The 18,973-nt window shown below is 32.0% G+C and overlaps 2 protein-coding genes across 2 annotated transcripts in view; one reads left to right on the forward strand and one right to left on the reverse strand.

The window, feature by feature from the left end:
- Positions 1-15,797, forward strand: part of LOC143235748 (uncharacterized) — a 50,624-nt gene extending 34,827 nt beyond the window's left edge. The window contains exons 11-15 of the mRNA XM_076473952.1: positions 2,501-2,670; positions 5,293-5,505; positions 7,269-7,377; positions 9,292-9,419; positions 14,146-15,797. Coding sequence (XP_076330067.1) covers positions 2,501-2,670; positions 5,293-5,505; positions 7,269-7,377; positions 9,292-9,419; positions 14,146-14,185 — 660 coding nt within the window. The 3' untranslated portion in view covers positions 14,186-15,797. The remainder of the gene's footprint in view (positions 1-2,500; positions 2,671-5,292; positions 5,506-7,268; positions 7,378-9,291; positions 9,420-14,145) is intronic.
- A 1,366-nt stretch (positions 15,798-17,163) lies between these two features.
- The window catches only part of LOC143234515 (methylmalonyl-CoA mutase, mitochondrial-like), a 37,753-nt gene continuing 35,943 nt past the window's right edge, over positions 17,164-18,973 (reverse strand). Inside the window, exons 17-18 of the mRNA XM_076471924.1 lie at positions 18,408-18,496; positions 17,164-17,816 (exon numbers count right to left, since the gene is read on the reverse strand). Of these exons, the coding sequence (XP_076328039.1) occupies positions 17,737-17,816; positions 18,408-18,496 (169 nt within the window). The 3' untranslated portion in view covers positions 17,164-17,736. The remainder of the gene's footprint in view (positions 17,817-18,407; positions 18,497-18,973) is intronic.

Here is an 18,973-nt window from a genome sequence, read left to right on the forward strand (position 1 = left end):
CATCTGTAGGTTTACAAACTTTCCACCTACTTTATTTGTAGTGTCCTTCTACCATCTGTAGGTTGACAAACTTTCCACCTACTTTATTTGTAGTGTCCTTCTGACATCTGTAGGTTGACAAACTTTCCACCTACTTTATTTGTAGTGTCCTTCTGACATCTGTAGGTTGACAAACTTTCCACCTACTTTATTTGTAGTGTCCTTCTACCATCTGTAGGTTGACAAACTTTCCACCTACTTTATTTGTAGTGTCCTTCTACCATTTGTAGGTTGACAAACTTTCCACCTGCTTCATTTGTAGTGTCCTTCTACCATCTGTAGGTTGACAAACTTTCCACCTACTTTATTTGTAGTGTCCTTCTGACATCTGTAGGTTGACAAACTTTCCACCTACTTTATTTGTAGTGTCCTTCTACCATTTGTAGGTTGACAAACTTTCCACCTACTTTATTTGTAGTGTCCTTCTACCATCTGTAGGTTGACAAACTTTCCACCTACTTTATTTGTAGTGTCCTTCTACCATCTGTAGGTTGACAAACTTTCCACCTACTTTATTTGTAGTGTCCTTCTACCATCTGTAGGTTGACAAACTTTCCACCTACTTTATTTGTAGTGTCCTTCTACCATCTGTAGGTTGACAAACTTTCCACCTACTTTATTTGTAGTGTCCTTCTGCCATCTGTAGGTTGACAAACTTTCCACCTACTTTATTTGTAGTGTCCTTCTGCCATCTGTAGGTTGACTAACTTGCCACCTACTTTATTTGTAGTGTCCTTCTGCCATCTGTAGGTTGACAAACTTGCCACCCACTTTATTTGTAGTGTCCTTCTGACATCTGTAGGTTGACAAACTTTCCACCCACTTTATTTGTAGTGTCCTTCTGACATCTGTAGGTTGACAAACTTTCCACCTACTTTATTTGTAGTGTTCTTCTGACATCTGTAGGTTGACAAACTTTCCACCTACTTTATTTGTAGTGTCCTTCTGGCATCTGTAGGTTGACAAACTTTCCACCTACTTTATTTGTAGTGTCCTTCTGGCATCTGTAGGTTGACAAACTTTCCACCTACTTTATTTGTAGTGTCCTTCTACCATTTGTAGGTTGACAAACTTTCCACCTACTTTATTTGTAGTGTCCTTCTACCATCTGTAGGTTGACAAACTTTCCACCTGCTTCATTTGTAGTGTTCTTCTGCCATCTTTAGGTTGACAAACTTTCCACCTACTTTATTTGTAGTGTCCTTCTGCCATCTGTAGGTTGACAAACTTTCCACCTACTTTATTTGTAGTGTCCTTCTGCCATCTGTAGGTTGACAAACTTGCCACCTACTTTATTTGTAGTGTCCTTCTGCCATCTGTAGGTTGACAAACTTTCCACCTACTTTATTTGTAGTGTCCTTCTGCCATCTGTAGGTTGACAAACTTGCCACCTACTTTATTTGTAGTGTCCTTCTGCCATCTGTAGGTTGACAAACTTTCCACCTACTTTATTTGTAGTGTCCTTCTGCCATCTGTAGGTTGACAAACTTTCCACCTACTTTATTTGTAGTGTTTTTCTGCCATCTGTAGGTTGACAAACTTTCCACCTACTTTATTTGTAGTGTCCTTCTGCCATCTGTAGGTTGACAAACTTTCCACCTACTTTATTTGTAGTGTCCTTCTACCATCTGTAGGTTGACAAACTTTCCACCTACTCTATTTGTAATGTTTTTATACTCTCTTGTCATCACTTTTTAAATTATTACTCTTGTTGGATCCTGCTCCATCTGGAGAACTGGTTTAGAAAAAGTCTGTGTTATGTACTTTACAACTGTTCTCTTGTTCATCTTCGTCTGACATTTTACCAAGAAAGAGGGAAAGATAAGAGACAGATGTTTATAAAAATATTCTTAGGAATTAATGAACTTAAAGAAACTATCTTGAAATGTATGGTGAGCACTGATTTGATGGTGGTGTGGATTTTGTTTAGTAAACTTTATTCTGTTTCATTGTCAAAGTTGAATGATTGTACTTGATTATGTTGTTACTAGTGATGCTTTTAAATGTATATATGGTATACTTGTATGAAAATGTTATCCACTCATTTAAGAAATTCCAGTTTCGAAATATGAAGAACAAAACGTATTTCTCTCGATTTGTAAATCTACTGTTTGTGTGTGTGTGTGTGTGTGTAACAATCACATGATTTGTGAATATACTGTCCAAAGTTTCTCCTCTGTTGGAATTAATGTGGATGATGAAACATTTATGGATTATTTGAAGAATATTTGTTTCAGTTTTGTGTGCTTAGGAGACCTAAATTGTTGTGTGTGTGTAACAATCACATGATGTGCATATGATTATGTTCAGGTCATTGATTTTTATTCTCTGCTCACTTAACATTCCTTTATCTTGGACTTTGTATGAATTGAATAGTTTTAAATTGAAAGTAGAACTTGAGGGTGTCAAATACATTGAATATCTCTTTCTTTACTTTTAATATCTATTTCTGGTTTGTCAGAAGCTCCACGAACACAACATGGCAGAGCTGGAACTTCAGGAAGAAATTATGAGGCTCTCACGGTACGACATGGAACAACGAAGAAAAAACTTAGAGCTAAAAGAGGAGAAGGAAAATGCAAAGAAACAAAAGTCACTAGAAGATCTTGAGAACAGTGTAAAGAGGCATGCGTGAGTGCACACAAAGCTGCTGTAACCACGGCAACTTTTGTCAGTAGTAGAGAATAAAATGAGTGAATGTTTTGATAGAAAACTGGCAGGCCTGGACTTTTCTTTAATAGTATTTGAGCTTTGTAGCAATGAAGAAATTTCAAAAATCAGTAAAAGAAAATACAAGTTCTAATTGTGTATTTTATGTCGCACAGTATCGGTGTGAATCTTATTGTTACTAAGAGTTTCTTTTTGTGTTTTGCCATCTTTTTGTGTTATGTGGTATTGGTGTGAACAGTACTGTCACTAGAGATTTCTTTTTGTGTTGTGCCATCCTTTTGTGTCACATGGTATTGGTGTGAACAGTACTGTCACTAGAGATTTCTTTTTGTGTTGTGCCATCTTTTTGTGTCACATGGTATTGGTGTGAACAGTACTGTCACTAGAGGTTTCTTTTCATGTTGTGCCATCTTTTTGTGTCACATGGTATTGGTGTGAACAGTACTGTCACTAGAGGTTTCTTTTCGTGTTGTGCCATCTTTTTGTGTTGTGTGGTATTGGTGTGAACAGTATTGTCACTAGAGGTTTCTTTTTGTGTTGTGTGGTATTGGTGTGAACAGTACTGTCACTAGAGGTTTCTTTTCATGTTGTGCCATCTTTTTGTGTCACGTTGTATTGGTGTGAACAGTACTGTCACTAGAGGTTTCTTTACATGTTGTGCCATCTTTTTGTGTCACGTTGTATTGGTGTGAACAGTACTGTCACTAGAGGTTTCTTTTTGTGTTCTGCCATCTTTTTGTTTTGCTCTGATTTATAGCTCATATTTTTTAAAACTATTTTTTGAATTTTGATGTTAATCATGTAAATGATGAATGATGTGTTGTGGTATTTGAAGTTTATTTTGTTAAGAATTCCAAAAACCAACGAGTGGTAAAGCATATTTAACATTATAGTAAATAAAATACTTGTGAATTTTTTAAAAATGTAATTTGATCTTGTTTGTTATTGATAGGTAAAAGTGTGTATGACTTTTCATCAGAACTTATGTAAAGTGCTCTGTTATGATTGTATGTAAATGAACTCTCACCAATTTTTAGTTGATTAATCTAAATTTAAATGTAAGTTTTCTGAATTGTATAAGAAAATATCTCGCTTACTGTGAGAACTGTGACATTTGTGTTTAATTTATTCGTCACCACTTTGTGTAGTACAGACTTTAACCTAAGTTACTTATTATATCAGAGATATTAACAAGTCAAGGTTTTTTATAGCCTTCAATTTTATTTGTTTACAGAGTTGTAAATTAAAAAATCAAACCAACTTGCAACACCCACCTGTCACATCCATTCTTTCACAAATTAGCAATAGTTTCCTGACATTTAATACTGTATTCATAACCAATAGAAAGTCAAGGTTTTAATCTAATAAATGTCACATTATATTACATTCTATTCTGTGGAGAATATTGTCTACTTTTTTCACTTTGAAAGTTTCTCTTGTGATCTTTTGATTGACAAACTTAACTAAATTTTTAATGGCTCTTTTACCACAGTTAAAAAGCCAGATAAATTATATCAGTTATAGGACATTATTTGTTTTGTACCTGTTAGTAATAAATGTTCTTAGGTGAATCAATTAAACAAATACAAATTTAGTGTACTGGTACCATTAGTATAAAAGTATAGGCTTAAATTTCATCAACAACTTGCATCAAGAATTAGGGTCATAGACCATCTGTTTTTTGTTTTTCATGGGAATTCTTTATTTTATTTGTCATAAAATTAACTAAAATTTCAAATTAAAAACTTAAGTAAGATTAGAAAAACATTTTTCATGAAGTATGCACATGAGCAGTTTTTTGTTTTATCATTCAGTAGGGTAACATTGAGCTATGTTTGTCAGATCAGGGAGCAATGCAACAATAACATCATTATATGTATATTGTTATAAACTTTAAGGTGGTGTGTTGGATAAATAATTGTAGTTTCATTTGACAAGTTGCACTCATTGTAGAAAGAAAAACGTTAATATAGATTTATCTTTTTTATTGTGGCTAGAAAGTTGGTCAAACCAGTGAAGTATGTATGAAGTTAGGGTAGAGAGAATAAGATATAATATAAAGCTCTATAGAAAAAAAATGTTTGATATTTATTTAGAAGGTTTTAGAAAATGTGCAAGTGAAATCTGATACTTTAAGATGAAAGAAACTATTTGTAGTTGCAGCATGAAAATTATTTTTTGCTCAGAACAGTCATTCCACTGACTCCATGTATTCATGGACAAATGCTTTATTAAAATTACTATGTTCTATTTTCAGAACTTGGAAGGATTTCAGTAAACATTTGAAGTCTGTTGTTTGCAAAAAAATTCGCATTTTGTAATTAAGAGTTTTGTTTGAAAATGAGGGACTACTTTAGGGTTACAAGGCAACTGAGTCTGTAGCAAGAGAGGGTTAACACTTTGATAAGTAAGATTATTTTATATGTAAAATATGAATCAGTGTTTAACTTTTAACAGAAGTTGATGTTTACATATGAGAGCAGACTAATATGTGCATATGAAATCTTGACAGAGATAATTCTTATGCATTTAAATACATGAAATATTATTCATGAACATTGGCAGTAAATTGAATCTCAATAGAAATGAGCTGAACAGAAAGATCCAGCAGGCTCGATTCAACCAGCAGGAACTGGATCAAGCACTGGCTCAGTGGAGGAAACGAGTGGCAATGTACCAGGAGACAGCCAATAGAAGAGCACTTGAAAAGGCTGCAGAAAACGTCGAAGTTCGAAGAAATAGAATACACTGCAAGATATTAACAAAAGAAAAGGAACATAAGAAAAACATGAAAAGGTATTTGTGTGTTCAGCAAAGGCATGAACATTTGTTTGTTTTTGAATTTCCTGCAAAGCTACACGAGGGCTATCTGCACCTGCTGTCCCTAACTTAGCAGTGTAAGACTAGAGGGAAGGCAGCTAGTCATCATCACCCAATGTCAACTCTTGGGCTACTTTTGTACCAATGAATAGTGGAATACCGTCACATAATAATGCCCCCACAGCTGAAACAGCGAGCATGTTAGGTCGAACACCTTAACCCACATGGCCATGCTGGGCCCTGAACATTTGAAGAAAGGATAATATTATCATCCATGCACAGGCTATTTTAGTGTTTTTATAAACTTGTTTGTCTTTGTTTGGGATTTGTAAAAGGCTGAAAGCTAGCTTACACTTTTGTTCTGGGAATGAAACTAAGTTTGGTCATTTGAACATTACTGTGTATTTAAAAACTAAATATCTCTAGCCAAAAATTACTAAAGATAGTTTGTATTTCAAAAAATAATGTTTTAAATAATATGTAGAGTAATAGATGTTTTTGCTTGGAAAATTATCCACGTTTCTCTTGTTGCTGCTGCTCTAAAATATTCCACAGTGTTTTTTTTACAATCACCAGTACATAATTATATTCACAGAAGTACAAAACTTAACTTTCTGATGTTACAGCTTGGTTAGCCTAAATTTCAACTGAATCTTGCTTGTTTTGTGTTTGTATGTAAACTTTGGTTCCTCCTGTTGTGTTTGTAAACAAACTTAGTTGTGATAGTTGTTGGTTATTTCTCTTGTTTCCAAAAAACACTAGTGTTAGGTTTCTTAAAAATCTAATGTTTGTCTTGGTGTTTGATTAGACTTATTTCAATGTGTTAGAAGGGAAAATATTTCACTTATTATTACAGTATAATGCATGAAAAGACTTGCCAAAAAACAGTCCTCGAAGTTATTAGTAGACTAACATGTAAAGACAGGTTGAAATTTTTAAATCGCACAAACACAGTATTTCAGAGGTTTACAAACAAAATAAACAAAAATCACTAATTTTTTTGACAGTTTTCTAGTTTGCTTTAAAGATTTAAAAAAATCTTGTGATATTAGTTTTTAAGACAATTTGACATATTTTACTATTTGTAAAATCTTAGATTTTGAGCCCATAGCTCTAATCACTATACGATTCCTAACATAAGATCACAAGTCATGATGTAACTAAAACCATGAAGTTTTCATTAACTAAATCTTTCATCAGTTATACTCACGTGAAGGAAACATCCAACATATTGAGATAAAACTATTGGTTATTTGTAGTAGAAATCTTGAATTTATGTTTAATAGGTCAGATGTTTTTTTATTTACAAATCTTAATTCGTTTCAATCTTCTCAGTGATTTTTAACGTCTTGTTTCTTAATGACTAGAAACCCACGTGAAATAAAAATGTCTCACAGAATGGCTGGTATGGGTATTAATACTTTCATTAATAAAACAAAGTAATGTTTAGACCTTCTCAGGTCACTTTCAGGTTAACAAAGATGAAGGTGGAAACGTTGTTCTTTAATACTCATACCAGACGTTCTGAGTTACGTTTTGATGTGTTTAACAAAATCACATTTCTTGTTTTTTGTGAACATTTCAGCATTTTCAAATTTAAGAAACTTTAGTGTTGTGTCCAAACTGTATAATCAGGTTAATAACATAAGGCTGAGGAAAAAAAAATTACAGAAACAGTATAGTTTTTATATTAAAAACCAGAAGGGCATCAAATATGAGATGATGCAGTATATTTTCAGAATTGAAGAGGAAGACAGAAGAAAACTTGAAGAAATGCTTGAACGTTTGAGATCGAAGGAACAGAAGGCTGTTAGTGTCACTCAGGATAGAGAGAATGCCATTCATGAGGTATCAGCTGATGTGCTGACATTATGTTTGTGTTGACAGGTGGACCATTTAAACATTTGTGGTACTGAAACAGAGCCTGTGCTTGTACTTTCAAACTTCAGTAAAATGAAATTTAGGGTTAAAGACATTTGAGTTGTGTGTGACAAATGTGGTCATCATTCAGGTCAAAAGCATTTTTATGGTGTCATGGAAAATTTCTAAGTTTATGACAGTTGGCTCAAAGGTTAAAATTTAACTCAGGTTTTAACTAACTATTGGTATCTTCAATGAATGAAAACTCTAACTGAACAGATGACCATCTATAACTCTTCACTTAAAGACATTTAAGGGGATGGAAATAAGTTGAGGAAAACGTTTGAAGGATTTCAGAAAATCTTTCTTGAGGTGGTTCTCTGAAGTTTCGTGTACCTTCTTTTGGGGTCAGTTATGGAGAATTGGGGTAATGGGGGAGAGATAATAGAGGTAATGTCTTTTCCTTCACTGAGATCAGTGAATTTCATTCCTTGGTTAAAGTCAGTTTTAAAGATTTTCAACACCTGGAGCTCACCTGAAGATTTTCTGAGCCATATTTGTTTTGTAATTACCTCTTTTTCATAGAAATACATCATGTCATCCATAGACTGGGACTTGGGTTATAGCTCCGATTTGTCCCGTAAAAAATCATTCATCTTGTGTTATAGATCTTTGATTTCAAAAAATAAGCAAACAACAACAATCACTTGTATAAATCTATTATCATTTAGAAAGACAGATTTGCTTAAACCTAATTATGCATATGTACATATTCCTGTCCAACCTGTTACAGACGTTTACAAGTACTGTTATTTTTACTTGTGGGTGATATTTTGTGTGGTAACATTTATACTATAAAATGAGTTTAATCCAGAACATTTGTAAATTTTAACAATTATACCAGTACTTTTCAAGTTTTTTGGGTTTTTTTTTCCTCAGTGTGATACTGTGATATTTTGTAAATGTATATGAAGATTGTGGATACTGGATGGATAAAAATATTTTCCAAAGAAAATAAAAGATGTTATTTACTGCATTCATCAGACAACAATTTAAAAAATAAGAAATGTCAAAATATAATTTTTTACAGTGGTTCATAATATATGTAGTGAACCTCACTTGAGAAGATTTAGTGGTTTGTATTAGATTGTTATTTATCAGAAAAAAAGAAAAAGAAAGTTAGAAATCACCAGACTTATTCGTTATGAATTCACCAAATGTCACTGAAACTTCATGATAGCGAGAAGCCCTCTTGAAGGAAAACATGTATTGCGTGAGTATTAAAATAAAGTGCAGGACAATGTTTCAACCTTCTTTAGTCATCTTCAAGTTAACAAAAACAGTTCAAGCCAACAGAATACAACAGTGATATTACTGTTCTTAAAGCAGTAATAAAAATCATTTTTGTCAGAACCACAAAACTTGTGGCAAGTTTTTTGGTAAAAATCCTTTCATCAGTCATTTATAGAATTATGTGATATCAGTTTTCATTTATTAAATATTTCAGTAAGAGGTATCTATTCAGTGGCATCTGTTTTTTGTTTCGTTAGTGTTTTATTTGTGTCTCTATTCTTATAAAATAACAAATACAATAATGATTTAATGCAGTTTCAAGGAGATTTTATTCTGTATCTCATGAATTAGTTTTATCTGCTTGTTTTATGAACAAGCACTTCACATTCTTAGTGTCATCAGAACATTACATTCAGTGGAAATATTTATCAAGTCAAATTAATTATTTTTGTAATGAAAACGTTTTTTCCTCTTTTCCATACACCTGACATTAACATAGTGAAATGTAGTGGAAATTGTTAAGAGCATTTTCTAAGTTCCTGAGGTTTTAAATATCGACTTAGGGCCTTTCAGAAGGTTTCAAGCCATCATTTTGTTTTTTGTTTCCAGTCCCGAGCAGCATCACGAGCAGCCTCAGAACTAAGAGATCTTCTGAGGCACAAGTTGGATGAGGAAGCATTTGTATATCTCTCTCAGCACGTAGCACTGGAGTCGAGGCTTCGAGACATCTCTCCAAGGTTTTGACTGAAAGCCATTCACCAGTGGTTTTATGATGGAAACACTGTTTTACATTTTTCTAACTAGCTTTCTATGTCCTGTAAAACAGTGAAGTCAGCATAATTAGGACTTTTGTTCTTAAAAAGCAATATAAAAATTGATATTTGTTAGTTTTTTCTCCAATGAATATGATACAATTACGTAGTAGAAGAAAGTAAAGTAGGGATATTTCTTTATTCTTATAACTAGAGTCACAGAAACTTGTAAACCTCTACTGTGGCATTAAAAGTATCTATGACTTTGGATAGAATGTATGAATTGAAAGAATAAGATATGGGGTATGTGTAAATATGTTTTGAAACAAAATAGAAAATAATTATTGCTTAGATATTTGGGGGGCCATCATGTTATATTTAAGGGCATTTATTTTATAAATATGTGATTTGTACATTTTTATTTTAATTTGTCTATATGATTATTTTATGATATTACATTTGGCAGTTGTGCAAAATATGTTTCGGGGATTGAAAAACCAAAGTAAAAACTAAAATATTCCAAAAGAGATTCTGAAACTTTAAAACGTATAAATACTCCTACATATGAACATTTGTCACTAGTCATCATATGGAAAGTTAAATTGTTGCTCAAATTCTTAGTCATCAGTATTATTATACTTTATTGTTGATAATATATAATGGTTGTACTATACTTTTGTTTGTCATTAGAAGCATTCTCATAAGTCTAGTAGATACATTTATTCATTCCAACAAGACATGTTTTATTAAGTACACAAATAAGCCCATCATTAAGTTTATTATTAAAGTACCATGTGTTTTATATTGTGTTTAATTCAAAATAGATATTTCTTAATGTAAAATAATGAAATGCAACAAATTTTATGTTTCTTTGATTATCCATGCTTAGTCATGGAGCAATTTCTACAAATTTATCATGTAAGCATATGGATAAACATTTTTTTATTGGGACTGCTCTGAAGTTAAGACAGTAAGGAAAGATGTTGCATGTTTAATAACTGTATTTATTACAAAATTGTAATTTTCAAAATATTCAGTGCATGTATAATATTGCACATTTCTTTGATCCTAGTGTTGCATCTAAAGTGTTCGTTACTGTTAGAATTTTTCTAACGTTCTTTTTAACTCTAAATTTGGGAATAAACCAGGCTCTTAATGAAATTGAACCTGTAGCATGTAACATCCATAAAATATTTGCATTTGTTTTTAACAGTATGGTACAGTGATAGTTGTGGATTAGGATTTCCATACAATGACATCAAATGTTCATGACTATTTTCCCTGGAAGTTTGTTACTTAATGTGTTTTTGTTCTTTGTTTGACCTGCATTTTTATCAGTGACTATTTTCCCTGTGAGTTAGTTACTGAGTGTGTTTTTCAGTAATATTTTTCACTCTGTGTTTGTTACTAAATGTGTTTTTGTTTAACCTGTGTTTATTTTTCACTGTGAGCTTGCTACTCAATGTTTTTTTTTGTTTGACCTGTGTTTTTCAGTAATATTTTTCACTCTGTGTTTGTTACTAAACGTCTTTTTGTTTAACCTGTGTTTATTTTTCACTGTGAGCTTGCTACTCAATGTGTTTTTGTTTGACCTGTGTTTTTCAGTAATTTTTTTCACTGTGTGTTTGTTACTCAATGTGTTTTTGTGTAACCCGTGTTTTTATCAATGACTGTTTTCCCTGTGAGTTTGTTGCTAAATGTGTTTTTTCTTTGTTTGACCTGTGTTTTCTGGCTAAAAGTCAGTATTTGTGTTTTGCTGCACTGTTTTCTTCTCTAAATATTTTCTCTGTTAACTAGAGACTGTTAACAACAAGGAAGATTGTTCTCAAAACAACTACAAACAAGTGGTCAAGATGACGACTGCATGTAAAGATCAGGCTAACAAAAATAACTCATCTGAGCATATAACAATTTTAGCAAAATGTTTTGCAACTCGCAGATGCAAAAATTCAAAGAAAAGGTGATAAAAAAAAAAGAAGGTTTAGAGCTGTGGTGTTGAAAAGAATCTTAAGGAAAATTTAATAAATTGGTGCCAAAAATACATGAGAAATGTACTGTTGAATCTAAGTTAAGAGAACTTCTTATGTGTTAGTACCCAGTTTCAAGCACATTGGTTCAATCAGATCTTAGAATCACCAAAACCTTTTAATTTCTGCAGAAAATCTGGGACAATTTCAAAAATCAAATAAACAGAGCTCCATAGGTCTATGTAGATGTATGGGGTTGTAGTCATACTTTCTTAGTTTAAAGCATGTTAAACGTAAAATGATATAGAAACGTCAGAAGAGACTAGTTTTAACAACTTTACACTGAAAAGATGATTCTAAATAAAGCCAAAGAGTTTCCAAAAAAAATTAAATTTGAAGGTGAAAAGAGAGTTTTGTACTTTTTAAAATAAATGTTTCTGTCATCTTGGAGATGGTAATTCAACTGTTAATGAAGTACATATTAAAAATCAACCCATTATCCCATTTACCAAAACATTCTGTAACAGTTGTCTTTTGTACTTTATTATCATATATGTCAAAACATTCCAAGTTTCTAACCACACTTACAGTGAAACTAGCAGTAAACCTTTATTAAAAATTATACAAAGTTGAAAACTATTACAGATGTTGTGTCAAAACTTAATATTAAGTTTTTGTTCTAATATTGAACACTGTTTTAGACTGATTCAAGTCAGTTATACAGTTAGCAAAATTGAAAAATTAACCCTTTCTGGTCTGATTATGTAAAAATTGTTCACTATATTTTGGAAGTGTTGTCCTGGTTAACTCTTGAATTCAGGGTTAAATATTTTTGTGACTAATAGACAAATGACATGTCTGACTTAAGTCTTCCTTGTCTTGGTTAATGTACAAATTTAGGGCTAAACATTTATTTTTATAAGTTGTGGAAGAATTATGTTTACTTTTCCTCTTATCTGTTCTGGTTAACTCATGAATTTGAGGATTTTTTTTATAAGTTGTGGAAATATTGTATGTCTGATTTTGTTTTAATATTCATCCAAATTCATTTCAAGTGAACGTTCTATTGAACAAAGCAAGTAAAAGTTTCCAATTTGTCTCGTACATTGTTTGTGAAATTTTCGTTTGATTTTTTACAAAGTACCTGAATATACTTCAAGGGAGAATTTCCAGTCCTTGATTCTGTAACCTTACATAAGGAAATTGATCTTCCTAATAGCTTCCATTGACGTTCTTTGTGAGGTGGGCAGTTTCTCTGTTTGAAATGTAATAATTGTTACTAATGTACTGTTAATAGTAGTACAAGAAAGTTTTGTTATTACATACAACAGAAAGTCCAAATTGAACGTTTCCAGTATAATATGTGGTGTTTGTATTACTACTATAAAAATTACCTGAAAGCAATTTTGAAAAAAGTACCAAAACCATTTTAAACAACCAAGAGATAAGGATGTGTTTATAATTGTTTAAATCCACAACCATCAGAAATGGAATTTTGTCACAGTATTCGTTTTTTTTCTCTGATTATTACTTTTATGGCTACCAGGTGTCATGTCTGTTTAGATAGCATGTGGACTTAACAAATGACTTTTTTTTTTTTCCTCAATTGTTGCTAATACTTAAATAAATTATTCTGATAGTACTGAAAGTTTGATGTTACTGAGATTTAAGTAGAATTTAGAGTTTAATAGGAAAGCATACTACAGTAGATCAAATGTGTTGCCACTATATAGGTACCATTATTTTTCACTTATTGAAGTCCCCCCCTCTAACTCAGTAAATATATGTGAAATCTATAGATAAATAGTTACATATACTAAACCATGTTTCCTAATAATGTAGTGAACTCTAAGGTTTTTTGCTGTAAGAAAAAAATATCTTTTAACTTGTTCAGCTTAACAACTGAATTCTTGAATACGAATCTTTAATTATAGAAAAGTAGTTGTATTTCTTCTAGTATTACTAATTAATTGAGCTTTATTAGCTCATTGTAATCATATTTTGTAGTTTTTACATCAATATACGTATATACGAGTATGTATGTGAAAGTTCTTGTACAGTGTACAAGAAGTATTACAAATATTGGTACGTCTGAAGCAATATTTACAAGAAGTTTATCGTAGCAGCTTTTATCAGTTTGTTAAATGATGTGTCAAAAGTGCAGCTGCAACACCAGATTGAGGGTTGTCTTATTGTAGCAGCTTTTATTGGGTTATTATCCGATGTGTCAAAAGTGCAGCCATAACCTGTGGTTGAGGGTTGTCTTGTATTTTTTGTTGTAGATATTTTCTAAAATAATTTCTCAACTGTGAGAAACCTGCCACATTTGATTAAAATGTAACATAAATTAAACTTATCTTAAATGTATTAAACACTTGGTGTATTTAGTTTTATTTTCAAATCCTACTTTTTGCTGATGTCTCTCAAATCAATGTATTTCAGAACTAAAGTTTGGTGTAAACTGCCTAATGAATATTTCGGTTAAAACAGTAATGTTTATTAGAACCAATATATTTTAAATTGAAACTAATAAGTGTATGGTGGTTCACTCACATAACTCTCTTCTCCAGATTCACAGGTTGGATTTTTAATAAAAGTGCTGCTTAGTGTGTTAGAGTCTGACTTAACAAGTTTGATAAGCCAGAACTAGTTTTATTTACGTGTGTATTTAGATGCTTACTGGTATCTATTGTATTAAATCATTCATACATAAAACACTAATGAGGTTCTTTGTTTATATTTAGGTGGGTTGCTGAAACTTTGACAGCAGCATTGTATTTATGAAGTAAAGGGACATAAAGAGACTTCACATGAATGGCCTCTTTGAGATTAAGTATTATTAAAAAGTGGGTTTACAATTTTTGTGACATTAATTGAGTATGGAGTTAAATTGTACAATGTTAAAGTTTTTTTTCTTTTTGACATTATGGTGAAGATATAGTTTCAGTAACGCTTGGTGAAAACAGGTTCGAAGAATTAATTTGAATAATATTTCAAACAAAATAATTCACAATTTGTTTTACTGAGATTTGATGATTGAACTGGTTTCACTTGGAATTTAACAATAATAATAGAATTGGCTTTATACAATGAGATAGATACAACTGAAAGCACCAGCTTCACATGGAATGGTATGGCTACTTCAGTGTATTGACATGTAATTTTCTTTTAACTTTGAAGTCCATAAAAGTGTGGAAATTGAAATATAAGGTTTGTCAAAGTTGCTAAGGTTGTGTATCAGGTGACAGCAGGTTAGGTTAGTAGAATGTTGAAGCATCTATGGGTTACAATGACAAAACATTTATTTATAGTAAGTTAATCTGACTAGTATAAAAGCCAGGGTGTCACGTCACACTTGATTTCTTGAAGTAGGTGTTGTCGTAAAAACCAAAGCTGCATTTAGTCTGATAACGTTGTTTGTTTACTATGTGCTTGTGCAATGGGATTGTTTGTGACATGAAACCTTTTAAGTATTAAGTGTTTGTGTAACAAGCTAAAAGACAATTTGGGATCATCTAGTTGAGAGACAAATGCATAAAAGTAAACATGTTAATTGAGTTTTAAACTTTGCATTGTTACCCAATGAAGCTGTTTTCAACAACAAAATAAAACACTACCTCTTTAATCAACAGAGACTAACTTAAATATTGTTCCAGTTGCCTTTCATTTTATCTTATCAGTACGTAGACTAACAATATTAGGTTATACTCCTGTCGCTTAGCAACACAATATGAAAGCAATTTTTCGAATGTGTTCTACGTAATAGAACTTAACTGATCTGCTGACTTACAAAGAAACTTGATGTTGCAAAACGTATAATTGGGGGGGGGGCAATATGATGAAGGTATTCTGGTGAGGTATGTGCTTTACATATTGTATTAATTATGCAATGAAACTTATCTAAGTACTGTCTGTTGAACTAGCCATAGTCATGAGTGTTAATTTTTTTTAGTTTTGATATAAATATTTTTGAAATTAGATTGATTTGGTGAGAAATATTAATGGTCCAGAATTTTGTGTGTGTGTAAAAATTGAACATGAATGTTGTGTTCTCTCAAAGGTTTCTGTCTTAAAAGTAATTTTCTTATAGCTAACCAAGGTGATGCTACTGTCAAAATTTCAACCCAAAATGCCAAATTAAAAAGGTGTTGTAAAGTGACAATCACACTTAATTAACAGACTGATATCACCAATGCAGTTGTCCTACCTTCTTCTATTGGTTTTGTACCAATTTCTGCCAACCTCCAAACAGTGGTAGTTTATACCAGCAAAGGAAAAGTGGTTACTTTTGTTGTATGTTTGAGATTGCCAATACACAGTGAACGTTGAATGAAAATTACCATTTTTTGTAGCTAAAATGAAGATTGAAGTTTGAATAAAACATTATCACCGTCCAGAAGGGAATGTCCCAATTACTATAACAAAACCAGTTTCAAAACCTGTTATTTTCATGCAATACTGTAAACACTTAAATAGTACAAGAAATAATACAACACATAGTTTCAGGTTCATGCAATAATAAAAGTGAAGGTGTTATTGAAAATAAACTTAACATTATTGTATAAAACATTGAAAATTAAGTTTGGTTAGGTGATAAGATATTTGATATAATACATTGTGTTAAATGGTTCCTATCATTGATGATGGCAGGGAATAGTTATTTAGATATATCGATCTTAGCAATACGTTTGGCAGCATTAAAAATAATTCACAAGCATGTGCTGTACACTACTGTATTAAAATTTTTCATGAACCAAACTATTAGTGTTAAACAGGAATTATGCAAAAAAAGTGACTACACCTACCTAACCAGTTGATGTTTAAACATTGTTAAACATGATAAAGGTATGTACAACTGTGGGTTTTAAAATCATTTAGCAGATATATGAAAACAAAGAATACAATACTGCTTCATGTATTGAAGAAGTTAATAATTAATAATACATTTTCTCAACCTTTTCTGTTTGTGGTTAAAAACACGTGAACATATTGTTTTATAGTCTATGGCAGGGGGAGCATTCCCCCTTTAAACTCAACCCATAAAAAGGTGTTACTTTTTCTGGAAGAAAACTTTTGTTGTGAAAAAGCTAGTTAACCCTAAATCCCACTGTAGTCAGTGACTGATGTGGCATGGTTAAGTATGTCAAGAATCCCCACCCCCAATTCACTATCATAGGGCCTGGTGTGACCAGAGGGTTAAGGAGCTCAACTCATAATCCCAGGGTTCCAGCTTCAAATCACCATCACGTCAAACATGTTCACCCTTTCATCAGTGGGTGCGTTATGATGTGATGGCCACTGGAACAAGAGTTGGCAGAGAAGTGATGACAAGCTGCCTTCCCTCTTGTCTCACACTACTACATTTGGGACAAATAGCCCTTGTGAAGCTTTACATGAAATTCAAAATTAAATAGGTTACTTGACTTTAATGTACAGATTTTTCTCTACATTAGAACTTGTGATTTTATCACCAAAATACTCGATACCATAACGTAATTTGTTTATCAACTGTAATACATCATTAAATGATTGGAAGGAAAAAAACGGTTCTAATGTTCTTTGATAGGATATCCCAATCCATCAAATTATTATGGTAAAGCCATTCATGATGTTCCATATTATTAAAACAAGTTACTTAAGTAAACTAAAGAACTTTGGCATTCATGAGATGTTAACAGCAACGTAACAGTTGGGTTGTGTTCCTTTTGTCATGGAGTGTCTTTTCCTGTTCCTGATCAAGAAATATTCAACTTACAAAACACTTCAAGGATTATAATTCATTTTAATAAAGAGTAAAATGAACACAACTCTAATATGAAATTTTTAAATTATATGCAACAAAAAAAAGAATTTTTATCTTAAATAATTATTTCACTTAAATTGTGTATCCCAAAATAAAAACTATACAGTAACAGTTTGTTTTTGTATTATTAGCACATTATGATGAATCCAATGCATATATTGCAACTGAGCAAGGAAAGGTTTTAATAACCATTTCTCTTAAAACTAACAATAAACCTACGTATGGCTATCTAATATTTTACAACACAATCTGTTATCACATCGTAACTGGGATACTTAATTTCTCAACTAAATTTTATCATGTGAAGTAAAGTAAGTCATAACATGCCAAGAAGGAATTATTTGTTGTACTTTAATATTAATAACAACATGAATATCTGATTATTTAACAATCACTGGTATGGAAGCAGAACAGTAGGTTAGAGCATCACAAATACAACTATACACAGAGAATGAAATCCATTTTTAAGGTTACAAAAATCATGGAGAAATTGCTTTGTACAAAAATCTTTCTCTTCTCCTGATAACGTGCTCTATGCTCGTGCTTTCTCTTTTCTCTTATTGTTACTGATAAGATCTAAGACTTCCATGGCTGCAACTGGGATACGTGTACCTAAAAAAAATATTTTAATAAAACTGTTTTATTTCAGTTACGTTACGAACAGGTGACAAGTGTAATTGCACAAATTTTTTTAATTAACATATATTTAAATCAAACAGATAATGTAATGAAACTTTTAAAAGTATGTTTTAACTTTATTTAATATTTATACTTGCACCTTGGGGTTATTTCTAATTTAATTATTTCCATGGTCAAGATACAAACAGGAGATGTGTTCTGTTAACTGACCAAAAGGAATAATTTGCATGTTTCATAGTCAGACACTTTAGAATAACTTAAGCTTCCTGGTCACAAACAGGTTTGAAGACAGCATGAAATATTACGGACAAAACTGTTCTGTTCATTTTATACAAGTAAGCCACAACCAAATGTTGAGAAGTACATTTCGAAATGTCAAATTGCTAAACTTTTATCACTAGGAAAAAAATTATATATTTTCTTGCTAGTGTTAAGTGATTTCAGAATTAAACTATGCATGCACAGAATACATAAACATGCCTGCCATCACTATAGCTCCAGACAAGAAATAGTTGGTTTAATTAGAAAGGAGCTAAATTGTGCAACTAATACGTGCACACTTACCTGGACCGAAGATAGCTGAAGCTCCAGCCTTATAGAGGAAGTCATAGTCTTGAGGAGGAATCACCCCACCAATAACAATAATGATATCACTGAAAACAAGACACAAGGATTATAATGTGTTGGTAAATGTTTCCTAAATAAAACTTGGTACTACAGAACTGTGTTACTAGAAAAGGAGTGACTTGTGGTGATGTGATTAGACTTTTCAGAACTAATGTATCACAAGTGTTTAATAAATCATTCAAGAACCATCATTAACCATAGAGCCTCACCTCCCCACTACAACAACTGTGAATCTACACAATACCCCTTCAGTATAGTTTCCATTACATAAGGCTCTACTGTAAGACTGTCACGTTCAAACCACATCACTTTTCCATGCCAGCTTTCCATGATCCATCTAATTTTTCAGCACCTTCCTTGCAACAGTCAAATTGCACAAAAATATGTAAATGCTGAAAGTTGTATGTCTTTGAATGGAATAGCATGAAAACCTGTTTCATTTCTCCAGCTGCTTAACACATTCATGGCATAAATCATTTCCCGAATTATGCAATAGGAACGTA

This window comes from Tachypleus tridentatus, chromosome 12 (genome assembly GCF_004210375.1).
Source record: "Tachypleus tridentatus isolate NWPU-2018 chromosome 12, ASM421037v1, whole genome shotgun sequence".
NCBI classification, from domain to species: domain Eukaryota; kingdom Metazoa; phylum Arthropoda; class Merostomata; order Xiphosura; family Limulidae; genus Tachypleus; species Tachypleus tridentatus.